The sequence below is a fragment of the Telopea speciosissima genome, chromosome 9 (assembly GCF_018873765.1).
Source record: "Telopea speciosissima isolate NSW1024214 ecotype Mountain lineage chromosome 9, Tspe_v1, whole genome shotgun sequence".
Classification (NCBI taxonomy): domain Eukaryota; kingdom Viridiplantae; phylum Streptophyta; class Magnoliopsida; order Proteales; family Proteaceae; genus Telopea; species Telopea speciosissima.
Window position 1 is genome coordinate 39605212 of NC_057924.1, and position 20501 is coordinate 39625712.

At 41.6% G+C, this 20501-nt stretch overlaps 1 protein-coding gene across 1 annotated transcript; it reads right to left on the bottom strand.

Annotated features, from left to right (window-relative positions):
* Positions 1–713: 713 nt before the first annotated feature.
* Positions 714–14489, bottom strand: LOC122640661. Its single transcript, XM_043833887.1, has 4 exons — positions 14485–14489; positions 13595–13598; positions 1433–1548; positions 714–1296 (listed from the first exon to the last, which is right to left on the bottom strand). Exons 1-4 carry the CDS (start codon positions 14485–14487, stop codon positions 742–744), a joined length of 678 nt encoding a protein of 225 aa, XP_043689822.1. The 5' UTR covers positions 14488–14489; the 3' UTR covers positions 714–741.
* Positions 14490–20501: the final 6012 nt, after the last annotated feature.

Below are 20501 nucleotides of genomic sequence, written 5' to 3' on the forward strand. Positions count from 1 at the left end.
CCTTGAGGGGCATCAATAAGAATATCCCTCTATGTTTTACTTAATTGATTTTATAGGGTTACACTAATCATGCCACATATATTGATTGAGCATTGAAAATATCCCCCCTCCCTCCCACTCTTAAATATGCGCATTTGCCACATAAAAAGATATCAAGGAAGCTTATTTGTTGACACTAAACAAAAGGATGTTTTTTTGTTTTTTGTTTCATTTGTCTTCCATTCTTTTATGAGAAAATTTTGTTGTCACCAAAGTTGATTGCAACAAGATTGTAACCTAACTTTCTTACCATTTTAGTATAACCTTAATTTCTAACCCTTATAGTGTGAAACAATGTAAACTTAAATTAAGAAGTCGGTGATTATGGCCTTTGTATTTTAATTGGCAAAAACATATCATTTTATTGGAACAAGCCCCAAAAAAGAGGAGCCAATGCAATCACACCCAGCAGGCCTTATCACCTTACTAAAAGCATATCTTTTTTTTTTTTTGTTCCACCAAGAAAACAAAAGGTCGCATAGAAGAATTATACCAATAAACACAGAAATCACTCATATTTTTAGCATTATAAAATACCACACTTTACACATGATTGTACGTTTCACTTCTTTCTTATATGTATTGTTCCCTCTACAATACACCAATGGTAAAGTATATATTATTACTACGTACCCATTCCGGCATGCATGCTTATTTAATTCTCTTTCCAAAGACATGTGATGAGGATGTGGTAAACATCAATTATATGAACAAGGGAAGTTCCACCAAAGCATATATGGTGATTGGAATACTTGCTAGTAAGACAATTGGAAAGAAGACATGTAAACAAATATCGTAATGAAGCATAAATAAGATAGCTGCCACAAATGCTATCATCATCCCCACTATAGAGACTAAGACAAATAAAAGGCCCAACATCAACATCCGAGGCAAAGTCAACAAAAAGTCTTCTTCCACATATCGTGAAGTAATAATGGCTAGAAACATCAACATTGAAGCGACCGAAGAGCAAAGTGCCACTATATTTGATATGACAAAAACTATTGGAAATTTGCCTTGTATGTAATCTCCTCCTCCTCCTCCTCTTCCTATATGACCTGGTATAGTAAACAATGCCACAAACATAACTGTAGTGATAAGTGTTGCCACCACCATGCATTGTGTGGATGTATCCTTCATCCATGCTGCTCCTTCTTTTAGTAGGTCTTTATGCGCCTTTGCAAATAATATTTTTGGTGTTTTCCCTTCGTTGTTTGGATATATTCGATTGATGGAGTATGTAATACTTTCCACTTCCTAACAAGAAGATAAAAAAAAACAAGAAGTATCTAAATTAACACATACACGAATGATGACTAGCTAGAATTAACTTGACATAAAAAAAAAATGGGGCTAGGAAGCTAGCTAGGTTAAGGGAATTAAAATCAGTTACCTTATACCAAAGTAGCTTACGTTGCATTTGGAGAGCTGCTCCAGGAACTTGATTGAGCCTCTCAATAGGTGCTTTTTGTGCAACTAGATGTAACATCCAGTTTCCTGATGCATCCCCTCTTCGTACAACATCATTCTTCATTGATGAGCTTAGATGATGGATAAGCCCGAAAAATCTTTTCTTAGCGGTTTTTGATTGCGTAGTAAAATACTGTTCGGCTATTAAATCTTTGCAATTTCAATAGAAGCTGAGGATAGTTGTTGATACACCCTTCAATGATTTCAAAAATCCCTAACTCGGCTGCTCGATATATTGAAAAAGAAAGTACTTACTTAATACAGTCAATGTCATCCAAATCTAATTGCATCCTCCATAGTTCTTTCAGTAGCTCAGAAGCTGCATAATGCTTCAACTTCTCCTCATAGATTTTCTTGCAACTAGGCACTATATATATCAATCAATGAATATACATGTAGCCAGGCAGGCAGGCAGGCAGGCAGGCAAGAGTTAACTTTCGTGATTAAGGATGCAGCTTGCAATAAGTAAATTAACTATTTGATATAGATGAAGATGATGATGATGGGGGGGTGATTCTCATCAATTAATTTCTCACTTAGTTTGATTAGTGTATTCTGAAATAGCCTGTGGAAGCTTAACCATAGACCCTTACAAATCTGAAAAATAATGCAATTTGTAACCGTGCTGCACAGCCCACAATTCATCATATTTCCTGCGTGCATCAGGATGAACTATTGTTTTTAATGGGATATATAGTACTAGCTAGGAAATTAAAAAGCCTATTAGCTGAGAGAGAGAGAGAGAGAGAGAGAGAACCTTGAGTGTTGTTTCCATTGGCATCGAAAGAATTTTCTAGGTCTCCTCTTGTGCGCCAACAAGCATTTTTGGCATGGACATGGACATCTAGCACTGGTCCAATTATATATTAATAGGGAATTTTGCATTTGGAATATGATTTAACTAGAAAGTGAATTATAAGATCAAAATTAATTAGATTCATAAACAAATAGGGGTGCAAGTTTGGCCTTGTCGGTCTGAACCTGTCTTGGCTAGCCCTAAGCTCGAACAAGGCTTGGGCTGAGAGATATATACCCTAGCCTGAGGGCGGGTCAGGGTTGGAAATTTTTGGTCTTGATTTAGGGACGGGCCAGGCCAAGGTTGAAGCCTCGGGCTGAGCCCAGTAAAGCCCATCCCGGCCCTATTTTAAGTTATGCTATGAAATATATATTGCTAAAGGTTAATTGCATTAGTTCGATCAAAGTAGGACTAATGGTTGCATCAATCCAAACCTCGATGGTGAAAGGTACTGAATTCAAAATCCTATTTTTGTGATTTATATATATATGCTTGAATGATCATGTTATTTAAGTTTATGAGACATCAGTCTTTCAATGCCTAGATAACTTCTCTACCTGGGGCCTGTTCATTAAAAGTAACACTCCCCAAATTTTTGGTTTCAAATAGTAATGTGGTTAGCTACATCAAGCGAGCATGGAATTGAAGTACTATAATCACGTATAGAAAATGCTACCATAAAAATTTCCCCAATAGACTTGTAGGAATCGGTTGCTCCCTTATTTAGATTAAGAGTAGAGCTAAAAGAAGGGATTGATGATGATAGAAAATACTTACATGAGTACATGAAATAATATCCTAAGTTCCCAATACTTTTGGTTCGTAATGAACTTTTAAATGCAGTATACTTCTCTGAGAGTGCTTTCATGGTTGTATAATTCAAATTATCCTCGATCAAGACTAAACCTGGGTATTTCTGTAGTAGATGAAGAGCTTGTTCTAGCAAAAAAAAAAAAAAAATGAATACACAAGTTATTTTCTTTTGAAAATTGTGAAAGCCGATCTTCCATTGGTCAAAGTTTTAAAACTCGAAAGATCAATTTGGGAGTCTAAACTTTAATCCAATGTCTTAAAAGATTAAGGGTAGACAAAAATCATATTAGGCTTCCAATCTGCAGTTTGGTCAATTTGGACTTAAAAGTAAATTGGATTAAAAAAATTGTTTTTAATTTGATTTACTAATTTAATAAGAAAAGGTGAGAATTCTTAATTGCAAAAGACTATGAAACAATAAACTCAGCCTTTTCCCAACTTAATGTGTCTATTACATGAATCCCACAAAACAAAGTAGGAAAACTGAGGTATAAACAAAAAAAAAAGTAAAAAAGTGGAGAATGAAGAGATGGGAAAAGAAATGAGAAATGATAAATGATAAATTAAGAAACGATGAAAGTAACAGGAAAGTGACACAGCCACCAGCAAGTCAGGAGAATCTCAGATAAATGAGATATGCTACGTACATGCATGGATCCTTGCCCTCTAATAGTCTCTATCTGAGGTTGTCATATTTGGTAAAAGACCTAGACTCCAAAAAGACTATGAAACAATTTCATTAAAAAAAAAAAAAAAAAAAGGGGGCATATTTGAAAAAAGGTCAGGATGAACATATTACTTCGGGTTATAATCGTTTGCATTTCCAACTTGAAAATTGAACACCTTTCTTTTGTTTTTCTTAATCGTTTTCAAATTATTTCTTGGAAGACCTTAATTAATTTCATAGATCGAGTTTGGTTTTTTGAAAAACTTTCTTATTTTTTTTATTTTTCAAGTTTTAAGAACAGTGAGATGATCATGTGGAGGAATTGAGAAATTTATAAAGAAGGTAAGATACTGATAATACCAAAGAAATCACTAAAAATGACGTGAGTAAGAAGTTTAACTGGAATTTGTTCAAGTTCGCCAAGTTTGTGGTGATGTTCTTCAGCTGCTGCTAATTGGAGTAAGGTGATTGGGTAAAGATAATTCACCACATCTTTGTTGCCGAGAAGTACAGCATCAAGGATTGGGAGGTGATTGTAGTAGTATTTGGATTGAGCATCACTAGTTTCACATCTTTTTCTACAATGGCCTTGATGATCTCCAGGTAGGACTGTACCACAATCTTTACCTTGTCTTGAAAGATGCTCTGCAGGCATTTTTTTAATCAACTCCTTTGCAATTTCAACATTTCTATTTTGAACAGCCACATGAAGAGGAAGTGCTCCTTTTGATGTGAGTAATGCTGTTAGAAGTTGATCTTGTTGGAATTATGTGTCCATCAAACCCGAATTATTAAATTATTGAATTTAATTTTTACATTTTATTATTTCATTTGGGCTTATAAGAATGTTCCATAAGTCTTTACCTAAAACTTGTCTAAACTAGGAATGGGACTGGACATCCCGTTTATATGGTTTTCATATCGCAGGTCATGAGAAATGGTGATTTCGGTGCATGGATGTGGGTACACGTCGAGAACGTGTATAGATGAGAATCTGATACGTATATCTTATGTATTGCTACTGGTTGTATGTGTGATATACTTATCCGCTACTCGATGGCCCTTTGACCTAAGAGATTCCATTTGTTGCAGTGTAAGCCAATGGTTAATGTCCAATCGGTCTATAAACCGGTACACTGGATTCGTGATCCCACATTATAAACAAAGAGGATTCTCAACATGGAATCCACTACCCGTACGTAGGGAATATCCAAGAGAGAGAAAGTGATTGGTCGGAACTAAATCTGGATCCAGTGTTTATTCGAAATATTTTATTAATTTATTTTTAATATAAATTATATTGAAAATTGATTTCGAAGTTTTTCGGCCGTCCGATCGCAATCACATATTCTCTCGATCAACGTACATAATGAATTGGGGATTAGTAGTATTGATGTACATACCCTATAATTCATTAAGGGATATTAGGAAAGTGGAAGGGCTTATGTGCAATAAAAGAGTTTATTGGACACATGGCATTGTAGGGGAGAACAAAATATTTATGGTTAAATATCTTTTTATATTATGGCAAGAGATATGAGAATATCTCATGAATCATAATTTAGAAAGATTGTATCCCTTTTGAGATTCTATGTCAACTTTAGTAGCAAATTGGAGTTGCAAAAATTAGAAGATTCACAAAACACCAAAATGAAAGATTGAGACAAGACCAAGATGGAAGGAGGTTACTTGAAACCCAAGAATCTCCAAAACTATAAAAGAGGGAGAGGGAGGAGCCTCCCATAATTTTGGAAGTGCTCTCTCCCCCTCCCACGATTTCTCTCTCTCCCTTCTCTTGTAGTGGTATGTGTGAGACTTGAGTTAGAGAACTCAAAAGGCTTTGGTGATTTTTGTGTTCTTCTAAAAGGTTACAAGGATTGATCAAGCTTCAAAGTGTTGAACGATTTTTCAATCTCCAAGTTTGCACAAGTTGGAAGACCTATTATCTATAGGAGGAGTTCGACTTGCGACTCTAAGGTAACCATGAATGTTATTTTGAAATTGTTTCTTCCCTACTCTTGATCATGAACTACAAGCATTGACCCGATCCATATTCCGTTGCGTATCGGGTTTATTCCCAACAATTAGTATCAGAGCGTTGCTTGTAAGTTCATAGTTGGAGTATGATTTTGATATAATAGGATTCTCCATGATCTTAGAATAAAGTTATTATTTTTTCCAATAAGAGGATACATGTTTTGATTTGATTATATTATGATTGATATGAAAAGAAAAAAAAAAATGGTTATTCTTATTGGACTTTTTAGTTCAATTTTTTGAATGCACTCACACTTAATGGTTAAGTAGGTGATTTGCATTCACCCAATTTTTGACATATGTTGATGTGGGATCACATGTATCATTACCTTATTGGACTAGATCATGGAGAATTTTTATTTTATCTTGATGGTTATGGGAATGGATTTAATATGTAAATCTATGTGGATGGTGGTATTTAATTGTTTATGTGAAACATGGAATGTGATGTGCGTTGTGCTCTCTTTCCCCTCTATCTCTCTCCCTCATTTTTTTTTTTATAAAATTATGTACTCCACCCCTTGGGCAATCCAATGGTGGGTTGTGTTTACCAAGGGGGTTTCTTCCCCAAGGAAAGTGTATAGAGAACTAGGTTGTAATTTTATTTATTTTATGTAAGTTTAACCGATAGAGTTTTTGAAGATCTTAAAGAAAGATGGAGGCCAACATACGATGATTGAAGGAGATAGAAAGGAGCATGAAGATGCAAAGAACAAAGCGTGGAGATGCCAATGGATGGAGCAAGCATTTTGTTATGTATCACTTGATGCATTGGATGCATAATTCTTTTCACATTAAATTAAATAATTATTGTTTTAGTGGGAGTAATAATACGTTATTAATACTCACTAAACCTACCATCCCATAACCACAATTTATATATGTGTTACCTTGTGCGTTGTATTTTTTATATATAGCGATATATTTTGTGCGCAATTGTTTTCCCTCTATTTTTAAAAGCATGTGTGATATGAATAGATCTTAACCGGTAGATCTTTGTTCATGGTCCCCTATTGATGATGGATGTAGAGGTAGGTAATGAGATCCTCATAATAGAACCGATAGGACGTTGTGAGGATCTCACTATCATACGGTCTGCACCTTCTCCTATTGGATAGGAAATGGACATGGATAGTGGGAGGGCACTACGTTAGTGGGCCATCTCTCATGATGCCATGATTCATTCCGAATCATTAGGAATACACATGACTTGAGTGTGTGTCAGCCGATAGGATACGGACATGACACTCAAGTGGTCAATTACATTGGAAGCCTAGGAAGAACACAGAATAGTCCACCCAATCACCGTATGTGGGATAATCCTCGATAGGGTAAGTTTTACATATAAGGATTGGTGAGTTCCAATACATTTTTTTTCATTATGGAGGGATATGAAAAGGATGAAGGACCATTGTTTTAATTAGCCCAAAATCAAAATTCAATGGTCTTGATATTTATTGTGTTCTTACTTGTACATGTGTAGATCTTTTCGACATGGCTGTCCCAATCAACAACACCCTTATGTCACTTATCATCTAATCAAAATTGACCGAACCAAATTATAAGGATTGGCATCGTAACATTATGCTCCTTCTCAAGGATGAGGGACTTGACTCTTTCCTAATGGAAGAGTCTCCCTCTATACCATCCGCTGACATGGATGGAACTGAGGATATTACTGAATTTATTGTAGAACAACTAAAGGAAAGGGTGGATATCTTCAAATCCTACCATCAAAGGGATTCAAAGACCCAACTGTATATTTTAAATTCCATTGACAAATCGATTGTCCAGTCTATTAAGGGAATATCTTTTACGAGTGACATGATGGCTAAGATCAAAGAGTTGTATAGCCAACAAGACACCCACATAGAGTACGAGCAGGTGGATAAGATCCATAGTCTCAAGATGGAACTTGGAACTCTGGTCTTGGACCACGTGATGAAAATTCGAAACCTGTTTGAACAATTGGAGGGTTTAGGTTCTGAAAAGTTCTCCTTGAGGTATAAGAGGAACATCATTTTTAAATCTCTCCCTGGCTCATTCAACTCATTTATTTTCAACTTCAATATGAACAAGTTAGATGTTCAGTTGACCGAGCTGGGTAATATGTTACAAGAAGCCGAAAGAGCGATTAAAAAGGAAAAGGCAGAAGTGCACCTCACCGAGGTGAAAGAAAGTTCTTCCAAGAACAAGGGAAAGAAAAAGAAGGGTAAGATCCATAAAGGAAAAAGCGAAAAAATTCAGAAGAAGAAATCTCCTAAGGAAGGAAAGTGTTTCTTTTGTGGGAAAGAGGGGCATTGGAAACGTAACTGCCATGCATACCTGGCTTCCTTCAAAAAGAAGTCAGACCGCAAGGATACTTTTGCAGAAGGTAATTTAAATATTTTTGTCTTTTTTAAAATTAATATGTCTATTGGACCATCTAACTCATGGCTTGTGGATACCGGATCTACGGTCCATGTCTGCAATATGTTGCAGGGATTCAAAGAGACAAAAAGATTGAACAAGAATGAAGTGTGTCTCAAGATGGGCACTGGAGCAGAGGCCAAGGGGTTGGCAGTTGGAACTTATAGCAAAGAATTTGATTCTGCATCTTTAGTTTTAAATAATTGCTACTATGTTCCTTCTTTTAAAAGGAATATTATTTCCGTTTCAAAGTTAGTTTCAAACAGTTATGTATTTACTTTTGGTACTAGACTTTCAATTCATTATAATAATATCTTTGTTGCTTCTGGATTTTTACAAAATGGTTTATTTTTTTTCTAGAACAACCCCTGATAACGAATGAGGTTTTAAATATCGATTTGAAACGAAAGAGAGCTCCAGTGAGTCCTACTTACCTATGGCATCTCAGATTAGGTCACATCAATGTAGACAAGATTAACAGGCTGGTGAAAGATGGGCCGTTAGAAAGCCTAAAGGTCGAACCATTCCCAACCTGTAAATCATGCCTACAAGGAAAGATGACCAAGAAGCCCTTTCCCAATAAAGGCAGGAGAGCCGATGGTTTGTTGGGATTAATTCACATTGACGTGTATGGGCCCATTAACATCCAAGCTAGGTATGGTTATGAGTACTTTGTGACATTCACCGATGACTATTCTAGATACGGTAGTATCTACTTAATGCGTAAGAAGTCAGAGACTTTTGAAAAGTTCAAAAAGTTTCAGGTTGAGGTTGAAAAACAATTAGATAAATGCATCAAGTCCATTTGATCAGATCAAGGAGGGGAATATTTATCAAACAAATTCAAAGCATAACTCACAATCGAGGGGATTGTGTCACAAATATCAAATCTGGGTACACCTCAACAAAATGGTGTATCTGAGAGACGCAACCGAACTTTATTGGACATGGTTCGAACCATGCTCACCTTTAGTGAGTTACCCTTATCCTTCTGGGGGTATGCCCTAGAGACTGCGATCTATATATTGAATAGGGTTCCTACTAAAACTGTACCCAAAACCCCGTTTGAATTATGGTATGGGCGCAAGTCCAGCGTAAAACACTTCAGGGTTTGGGGTTGTCCTACGTATGTCCGTAAACAACAAACAGATAGTAAGTTGGAGCCACGTTCTTTTAGATGCTTATTCTTGGGATACCTGAAAGGCACAACAGGTTACAACTTATATGACCCTGCAAATCAGAAAGTCATTGTTAGTAAGCATGTTACTTTCATTGAAGAAGATTTAATTGCCAAGAGAAGCGACCCTATTGTTATAGAAGAGATGTCTTCTATACCTGAAATGCCTAATCCATCAATTGAACCAACTATTGACCCCATCGAACCTAATATAATTCAGGAGCCACGACGTAGTGGGAGGACCATAAGACCACCCACATGTTATACACTTCTTACTGAAGACGCTAAGACCATAGAAGAATTCTATATGGTTACCACTGAATCGGATGACGATCCATATATATATAAGCAAGCTCTTTAAGATGTAGATGCACCCAAATGGGAGGAAGCCATGTGCTCTGAAATTGACTCAATGTATTCCAATATTGTTTAGACTCTGGAGGATCCACCAGAAGGCATAAAACACATTGGATGTAAGTGGATCTTCAAGAGGAAGAGAGACGTAGATGGAAAGGTTGAGAGATTCAAGGCAAGATTGGTAGCAAAAGGTTATACCCAATAAGAAGGTATGGACTATGAGGAGACCTTTTCGCCAGTAGCTATGATGAAATCCATCAAGATTTTGTTAACAATAGCCGCACACTACAATTATGAAATCTGGCAGATGGATGTGCAAACTGCATTTCTAAATGGATTTCTTGATGAAGAAATCTACATGCAACAGCCAGAGGGGTTCACTTCAAAAGGTGAAGAGAACAAAGTGTGCAAGTTGTTGAGATCCATTTATAGACTCAAGCAAGCTTCCAGGAGTTGGAACATCCGTTTTGATCAAGCAGTCAAATCGTTTGGTTTTGAACAGAACATGGATGAACCCTACATTTATTGTACGTAGATGACATTTTACTAATAGGGAACGATGTTGGGTTTCTTTCATCCATAAAGGTGTGGTTGTCCACCACTTTTTCGATGGAGGACTTGGCTGAAGATAGCTATATCCTTAGGATCAAGCTTATTAGAGATCGCCAGAAAAGGATGCTAGGCTTGTCACAATCCACATACATAGAAAAGATACTGGCAAGGTTTAACATGGAAAATTCCAAGAAAGGAAATGTTCCTTTTCGCCATGGAATTTCACTTTCCAAATCTCAATGCCCCAAGACTCCAGAGGACATTAAAGAGATGAAGAGAGTTCCCTATGTCTCTACAGTGGGAAGTCTGATGTACGCTATGTTGTGTACAAGGTCAGATATCTGTTATGTTGTAGGGATAGTGAGTTGGTTTCAATCTAATCCAGGAAAAGAGCATTGGACTACGGTCAAGAATATTCTCAAGTATTTGAGAAAGACCAAAGACTATTTTCTAGTGTATGGGCGTGATGAGTTGTCAGTAGTTGGATATATGGATTTGGATTTCCAAACTGAAAAGGATGATAGAAAGTCTACATCCGGTATGGTTTACCTTATGGGTGGTGGAGCGATTGTGTGGAGAAGCACCAAACAAAAATCTACAACCGATTCTACTACAGAGGCAGAGTACCTGGCAGTTGGTGATGCAGTTGAGGAAGGTGTCTGGCTCAAGAAATTTCTTACCGACTTGGAGGTTGTTCCAGAGTTAGTCAAGAACCCCATACCTTTATTGTGTGATAACAAGGGGGCAATTGCACAGTCCAAGGAGCCTAGGGCTCATCAAAGGAACAAACATGTGCAGCAGAAGTATCACCTGATTAGAGTGATAATCCAGTAAGGTGATGTAGCTGTTTTCAAAGTTGGCACTGCTGATAATGTGTCAGATGCGATGACAAAATGATTAGCTCCTATAGTGTTTGAAAAACATATTGAGAGTATGGGTGTAACTTTTGTTGGCAATTGGCTTTGATGAACAAGTGGGAGATTGTTGGAATTATGTGTCCATCAAACCCGAATTGTTAAATTATTGAATTTAATTTTTACATTTTATTATTTCATTTGGGCTTATAAGAATGTTCCATAGGTCTTTACCTAAAACTTGTCTGAACTAGGAATGGAACTGGACATCCCATTTATATGGTTTCCATACCGCATGTCACGAGAAATGGTGATTTCTGTGCATGGATGTGGGTACACGTCGAGAACGTGTATAGATGAGAATCTGGTACGTATATCTTATGTATTGCTACTGGTTGTGTGTGTGATATACTTACCTACCACTCGATGACCCTTTGACCTGAGAGATTCCATTTATTGCAGTGTGGCAGTACGGATTTTGGTAAGCTAATGGTTGATGTCCAATCAGACTATAAACCGATACACTAGATTCGTGATCCCGCATTGTAAACAAAGAGGATTCTCAACATGGAATCCACTGTCCGTACATAGGGAATATCTAAGAGAGAGAAAGTGATTGGTCGGAACTAAATCTAGATCCAGTGTTTATTCGAAATATTTTATTAATTTATTTTCAATATAAAATTACTATATAAATTATATTGAAAATTGATTTCGAAGTTTTTCGGCCGTCTGATTACAATCACATATTCTCTCGATCAACGTACATGATGAATTGGAGATTAATAGCATTAAAGTGCATACCCTATAATTCATTATGGGATATTAGGAAAGTGGAAGGGCATATGTGCAATAAAAGAGTTTATTGGACACATGGCATTGTAGGGGAGAACAAAATATTTATGGTTAAATATCTTTTTATATTATGGCAAGAGATATTATGAGAATATCTCATGAACCATAATTTAGAAAGATTGTATCCCTTTTGAGATTCTTTGTCTTCACTTTAGTAGCAAATTGGAGTTGCAAAAATTAGAAGATTCACAAAACACCAAAATGGAAGATTGAGCCAAGGCCAAGATGGAAGGAGGTTATTTGAGACCTAAGAATCTCCAAAACTATAAAAGAGGGAGAGGGAGGAGCCTCCCACGATTTTGGCAGTGCTCTCTCCCCCTCCCACGATTTCTCTCTCTCCCTTCTCTTGTAGTGGTGTGTGTGAGACTTGAGTTAGAGAACTCAAGAGGCTTTGGTGATTTTTGTGTTCTTCTAAAAGGTTGCAAGGATTGATCAAGGTTCAAAGTGTTGAACAATTTTTCAATTTCCAAGCTTGCATAAGTTGGAATACCTATTATCTATAAGAGGAGTTTCACTTGCGACTCTACGGTAACCATGAATGTTATTTTGAAATTGTTTCTTCCCTACTCTTGATCATGAACTACAAGCATTGACCCGATCCATATTCCAATGCGTATCGGGTTTATTCCCAACAGATCTCCCTCATTTTCATTTTTTGATGATGATAATGATGATGATGAGAGGAACTCATCACAAAAACTCTTCCAATTACCATAAGCAATAGCTTCGTAAAATGGCACACACCATGTGTACATTGTACTCTTCCTACTCCTCATTGTCCCTGCAGGAGCATGCTAGCCAAGGTAGTAATTAAGCAGCAGGAGTTGAGGGGTTTTTTTTTCTTTTTTTTGTTTTAAATTAAATTTATTTTAGGGTGGGGAATAATTATAAGGTAATTAACGAGAATAAAAGAGGTGGGGGGGGGGAGAAACTAATATAATAATATATTATATGTTTCTTCCAAATAGAAATAGTTGTGTAAGATAAGTATCAGGGCTCTTTAATTTGTGGCTTGGGGTTGTGTGGTGATGAACCCCAAATAAAGCTAACCAATCAGAGACCGCCACGTGGCGGAACCAGGCACGGCAGGGTAAACACCCCCTTGGGCGAGCTCCCGCATTTGGGCGAACTCCCCCTTAGGTGAGTTCCCCCACTTGGGCGAACTCCCCTTGGGTGAGCTCCCCTTGGGCGAACTCCCCCTTTGGTGCGGACCCTGTGTACATGGACAGACGTGTGCTGAAACACCGCGGATAAGATCAGAGCACCCCGCCTCCAACTACAAGACGTACACTACCTCCAGGACTTTAGGCCACCGCCTATCAGTCAACATAGCCACAATGGACTCAAACACCCAGAACCTATCTACAGTCTATCCATCTAAGACACCAAGTCCATCAGGATACAACGTCCAACTGGAAGATGACCTACCAAGAGCAAACCCTACTATTCAGGGACTCTATCAGCTATCAAAGACATCTCACATCAACTGGGACTCTCCACATCGCCACCCCCTGCTATAAAAGGGAAGGTATTCTATCTCATCATCCATCTTAAATTCTACTATTCACTCATCTGTTTGCTTAGAGAGATCTAACTTAGGCATCGGAGAGCCCTAGGTCGAAACCACGTCGATTCTCCTTTATCACTCAAGGTCTTTTGCAGGTTACGGCACTTGAAGGACCGCTGAACGATTTCTCGATGCAACAGATTGGTGCTGTCTGTGCGAACGACGCTAGCCATCACCTCTACTAGCTTGTTTCCATACTGTTCAATCATGGCACCGCGAGGCAAAAAGATCGCTCCCTACACCAATAATGCCCCAAGGGAGGGGAATGCATCACCTCCTCCAGAGAGCTCACATCGCAGAGCCAATGATCACATCTCTTTGGAGAGGGAAATCCCAGCCGATGATTAAGTCGCAGTGGGTGAACCCAACAATGAAGTGGTGGTGGAGGTGGTACCTGACCCCAATGCACCAGCAACTGTGGGTCAGATCAATGACCTGCAGCATTAGATCCTCGACGGCCAATGACTCTTTAGCGAGTACCTAAGGCAGAGGGCGGTGAACCACCATTGTAGACGGGAGGAGAACCCCGGGAGGTCACCTCCTAGGGGTGACAAGTTCGAGAGGCACACCAGACAGCAGGGAGAGCCATCCCAACTCCCAAGGAGAACAGTAGACCTCCCAGTATGGTCTAATCGTGGGAGAACACCATCACACCGAACTGTGGCACCAAGTCTAGAGGGCTCGATCAGGAGATCAATATTCCAAGGTCGGCTAGGGGGAGTTATGTACCAAGGTAGAGCCACTCTGATGGGGGTGATAGCCCCTCACGTTCACGTCAAGCCTCATCACGACGTGACCCTTCCCCGTCCCACCAATACTCAAGGCGGGAGGAGACTTCAAGGAGAGAAAGAAAATGAGGTCATAATGAGTGACCAGCTAGGCGGGAGAGACCATCGCAAGATGAGGAACTAGACAAGAGACTCCGAGAGTTGGACGAGAAGTTAGAAGGACTGAAGAAGCAGACTAAAGGCGAGACACACTCAATACCCGGGCAACATCCATTCTCAGAGAAGATCATGCTAGCCGCACTGCCATCCAGGTTCAGGTTACCCACCTTTGAACTCTACAGTGGAACCACGGACCCCAATGACTATATCAACTACTTCAATGGGATGATGACCCTGTATGGAGGATCGGACGTGGTCTCCTGTCGAGCATTCCTTACATCCCTCAAAGGTGCAGTGACTTCATGGTTCTCCCGACTACATCCGAGGTCGATAGGTTCATTCGCAGAGCAATGCGAGTAGTTCGTGATCCGCTTCTAGAGCAGCGTCAAGCAGAAGAAAACCACAGTCAATCTACTGAACGTGATACAGAACCCAGGGGAGTCCCTCAGGGAGTATGTCAGCAGGTTCATTAAGGAATCCCTGGAGGTCCAAGACTTAGATGACCAAACCCAGCATGTAGCCTTGGCCGGGGGTATCTGGGACCTAGAGTTGATCAAAGACCTGGCACGTTATGAGACCAAGACCATGAGGGAGCTCCTGGAGTGCTATAACAAGTTTACTAACATGGCAGAGATAGTATAAGCACGGAAGAAGGCGATTGAAGCCAAGTCCTAGGATAACAAGAGGTCGGTGACGGACGATCGCAAAGAGAGCAAGAGGTAGAAGACTGAGCGTCGATAAGACATGGGTGACTGCATCTCAGGAAGGGGTGACTGTTGCCTAGAAAGGAGTGAATGGACAAGCAGTCTAGAGTTCACACCCCTAAACACTACCAAGTCGTAGATCCTCATGCAAATCCAAGACCATGACCTAATCCGATGGCCACGACCTATGCTAGACGGCCTGAGAAGCGAAACCTTAACAGTACTGTCTCTTCCACAAAGACAATGGGCATAACACAGAGGATTGCTACCAACTAAAGAGAGAGATAAAAAATCTTACTAGAGCAGGAAGCTTGAATAAATACATAAAAGGAAGGCGTGACACAGAGGATTGCTACCAAGGAGACCGAGGTCGTGATCGAGAAAGAGAAGAGCCAAGGAGGGAAGAAAGGAGAGCGGATCGAGATAGGGAAAGAGACCGCATAGAAGAAAGGAGAGATGTACCCGAACCAAGCGGTACCAAGGGAGCCCCCATCCTCACCATACTCGGGGGACCTGGGCAAGAATCAACCAAGAAAGCCAAAGCCCACACCAGGTTCATGGGAGTAACAGAGAAGCCAAGCAAGATGGCAAAGACCAAGACGGTGATCTCCTTCTCGGATGCAAACTTGGAAGGTGTCAGCTTTCCACATGAGGACACCCTGGTAGTACAAGTGGAGATAGCTAACCGACCAGTGCACAGGGTGCTGATAGATACTAGGGCGTCCATGGACGTGCTCTCATTGGAAGCCTACCGCCAATTCGGATTTGGCGACGACCAACTCAAGCCAGAGCCCACCTACCTCCATGGGTTCTCGGGTGCTACAGCCTCCATCAGAGGCACTATAGAACTACCCGTCACCTTTAGAGAACACCCTCGACAGGTGACCATCATGGTGAACTTCATGGTCGTCAAGTCCATGGTATCATTCAATGGCCTCCTAGAGCAACCATCTCTGATAGCCCTTAGAGGTGTCGTATCTCTGCTCCACCTAAAGATGAAGTTCCCCACTGACAATGGAGTGGGTGAAGTCTGAGGCGACCAGAAGAAAGCTAGAGACTGTTATGCCACCTTTGTGAAGAAGAACAATGGCAACACACGAGGGATGGCGCTGTGCATGGAGAATCTGGCCAGCGACAAGAGAGATGAACTGACAAAGAAGAGAGGAAGACCAGTGGAGGACCTTATCCCATGGCTACTTAGCAGGGACGACCCCTCCAAAGTTGTGCAGCAAAAAGAAGAGCTGGGACACCTCCTCCAGAGCAACATGGTTGTCTTCGCCTGGTCAACTGCCGACATGCTAGGCATACCCAGGTCCATAGCAGAGCACAGACTACACATAGACCCTACCAGGAAGCCCATCCAGCAGAAGAGACAAAATTTTACCCTCGATCGACAAGTGAGTATCAAGGAAGAGGTCGAGAAGTTGAGCCAAGCAAGGTTCATCCGAGAAGAGAAGTTCCCTACCTGGCTCGTAAACGTGGTCATGGTACCCAAGCAGAAGGGGAAGTGACGAATGTGTGTCGACTACACTGACTTGAACAAGGCGTGCCCAAAGGATGAGTACCCACTACCCAAGATCGACTTATTAATCGACGCCACTTTAGGCATGAGATGCTGAGTTTCATGGATGCCTACTCAGGTTACAACCAGATCCTCATGCATGAGGATGATGAGTCTTACACTGCCTTCTGAATGGACAAGGAGAACTACTGCTACCGCGTTATGCCGTTCGGGCTAAAGAATGTAGGGGCCACCTACCAAAGAATGGTCAACAGGATGTTCGAGGAATAGATCGGGCACAACAAGGAAGTGTACATGGATGGCATGCTTGTAAAGAGCGTCCGAGCCCACCAGTACCTGGCCGACTTGGAAGAAGCATTCACTGTACTAAGAAGAAATCAGATGAAACTAAATCCTACGCTGCGTTTGGGGTAACGTCAAGGAAATTCCTAGGGTTCATGGTCTCAGTACGTGGAATAGAAGCCAACCCCTCCAAGATCAAAGCCATTCAAGATATGGCACCACCTCGATCGGTCAGAGAAGTGTAAAGGTTAAATGGAAGGATCACCGCCCTTTCAAGGTTCGTGTCACGGTCAGGAGACAAGTGTCTGCCATTCTTCAAGACATTAAAGAATCTCTGAAGTCCTAAAGACTTTACATGGACGGAGGAGTGCCAGAAGGCATTTGAGGAGCTAAAGTAATACCTCAAGAGTCCACCACTGCTTGGACGACCAGAACCTAATAAAGAATTGCAGATCTACTTGGCGGTGACCCTTATTGTGGTGAGCGCAGTACTGTTGAAGGAAGAGGGTAAGGTACAAAGACCTATCTACTATGTCAGTCATGTGTTGATTGATGCAGAGACCAGGTACACAAGGATTGAGAAGGTTACCTATGCATTGGTGATCGCAGCTAGGAAGCTAAGACCTTACTTATAAGCCCATAACATCATGGTCCTTACCGACCTACCATTAAAGAAGGTATTACACAAGCCAGACGTCTCCGGATGATTGATCGCCTGGGTCGTCGAGTTGAGTGAGCACGACATCAGGTTCCAGCCCAAGATGACAATAAAAGGTCAAGCTCTAGCAGACTTTGTCGCTGAATGTACCCTTCTAGAGAGCGAACCAGAAGCAGAGGAACCAGAGGACCAGGATCGAGGTTCGTGGGAGATGTACGTGGATGGTTCGAGTAACTCTACAAGAAGTGGGGCTGGCTTCTTACTCACCAGCCCTGAAGGATTTGAATCCAGTACGCTTTTCGATTCACCTTCCTAGCATCCAACAATGAAGCAGAGTACGAAGCACTACTGGCTGGACTCCGGGTGGCTAAAGCCATTCAAGTCACACACCTATCCGTCCGAAGTGACTCCCAACTTGTAGTGAACCAGGTGAACGGAGAGTATGAAGTGAAGGTCGAGCGAATGGCATCATACCTAGCACGGGCCCGAGAATTGATCGGGGAGCTCGTGAAGTTTGAGATGGTTCGGGTTCCTAGGATCGAGAATGCCACCATAGATGCACTGTCCAGGCTAGCCAATGATGAACTCAGAAACCTGGCCAGTGCAGTATATGTTGAAATACTACACGAGCCAACATATCAGGAGAAGCAGGTTAGTGAGATTAAGGAAGTACTTAGTTGGATGGACCCTATATTCAACTACCTACAGAATGACGTCCTACCAGAAGACAAGGTCGAGGTAAAAAAGATAAGGATGAGAGCTGCAAAGTACACCATCCTCGACGGAGTACTATACAAGAAGGGAGCCACAACACCATTGCTTCGGTGCCTAGGACCCAAAGGAGCCCAGTACGCCCTGGCAGAGGTACATAAAGGGATATGAGGAAGCCACATGGGGGGAAGAGGTCTAGCCTACAAGATCCTCCGCCAGGGACTTTATTGGCCGAGAATGCAAGAGGAAGCGGTGCAGTACGTCAAGGCATGCGAGCAGTGTTGATTGTTTGCCCTTGTACCCCATCTACCCGCCACTAAATTGACATCGATCCTCAACCCCATTCCCTTCGCCATATGGGGGCTAGAAATCCTAGGCGACTTCACAGCAACGTCAGGTAACCGCAAGTACTTTGTGGTCGCCATAGACTACTTCACCAAGTGGGTGGAAGCCAAGCCATTAGCTAAGATCACAGAGAATGAAATGGAGAAGTTCGTCCGGGACGACATCATCTACAGGTTCGGTGTGCCCAAATTTATAGTCTTTGATAATGGGAAGCAGTTCAACAACCCCAAGTTCAGAGCCTTCTGTTAGAGATACAATATTGACTATCGACCTGTATTGGTAGCCTACCCACAGGCCAATGGTCAGGTGGAGGTGACCAACAGAACGTTGCTGGATGGAATAAAGAAAAGGTTAGAAGGAGCCAAGGGGAAGTGGGTCGAGCAACTACTAAGCATTCTGTGGGCGTATCGCACCACAGTAAGGACACCCACAGGGAAAAGCCCATTCCGCTTGGCATATGGCACAGAAGCATTGGCACCAGTAGAGGTCCTCGCCATGTCGCATAGAGTACTGCACTTCAATGAGAGAACCTATACAGATGGACTGCGAGCAAACCTGGACTTCCTGGACGAGGTACATGAGAAGGCGTTGTTGAGGAACATGGCATATCAGCAGCGAATAGCTAAGTACTACAACATCAGTGTGAGAGAACGATTATTCCACCAGGGAGACTTAGTCCTAAGGAGGGCAAGTGCATCACAGCCAAGGAAGGAACGAAAGCTATCAACCAACTAGGAAGGACCTTACATAGTTTCCAAGCAGATACATCCAGGGACATACTGCTTGAAAACTTTGGGGGAAATAAGGTAGACCGTACCTGGAACTCGGAACACTTAAAGAAATACTATCAGTAGAAGTAACGACAGTAGCACCGCCAACAGCAGTGGTAGTAGTAGCAGTAGTAGCAGTAGATTGCATTACAATTTTCAAGGATAATTTGAAAATTTTTATTTGAAGTAAATAGTTGGTTTCGAAATACTTGCACTCCCACCACACACACCAAGGTCTGTTGACCACTGAGGCGCAATGCCACCAAGGCCCGTTGGCCACCAAGGTCTGTCGACCACTGAGGCATAATGCCAAGGCCCGTTGGCCATCAAGGTCTGTTGACCACTGAGGCGCAAAGCCAAGGCCTGTTGGCCACCAAGGTCCGTCGACCACTGAGGCGCAATGCCAAGGCCCGTTGGCCACTAATGTCCGTTGACCACTGAGGCGCAATGCCACTAAGGCCCGTTGGCCACCAAGGTCCGTTGACCACTAGGGCACAATGCCCCCAAGGCCCGTTGGCCACCAAGGTCCATAGACCACCAAGGCGCAATGCCACCAAGGCCCGTTGGCCACCAAGATCCGTAGATCACCAAGGCGCAATGCCACCAAGGCCCATTGGCCACCAGGGTCCGCTAACCACTAAGACTTCGCACCCCTAAAGACTACAGACCACCAGGGGTTGCAAAAAATAAAGGGACTCATCGAAGCAACAAGGATCACATGAGTACTACATCAACACCAAAGGAAGAAAAAATCAAATACTATAATCCGAGAAGGAAGTAAACATCACAATTCAAGAGTTCAAATCCAAAGGTTCAACATCCAAAAAACACACATATGATCAGGGAGCATCAGATGGAGGAGCGGCATCCGACCTAGCAGGGGACATCATGTCGGCCTTAGCAGAGAGAGCAATGCTCTCCTCTGGTAAAGCCACGCCCTCCTCTGTTGCCGCAGCACCCTCCTCAAGAGAAGCGTGAACCTCAGCAACTGTCTCGGGGAGCAGTGTGGTTACCTCCGGGAACTCCGAG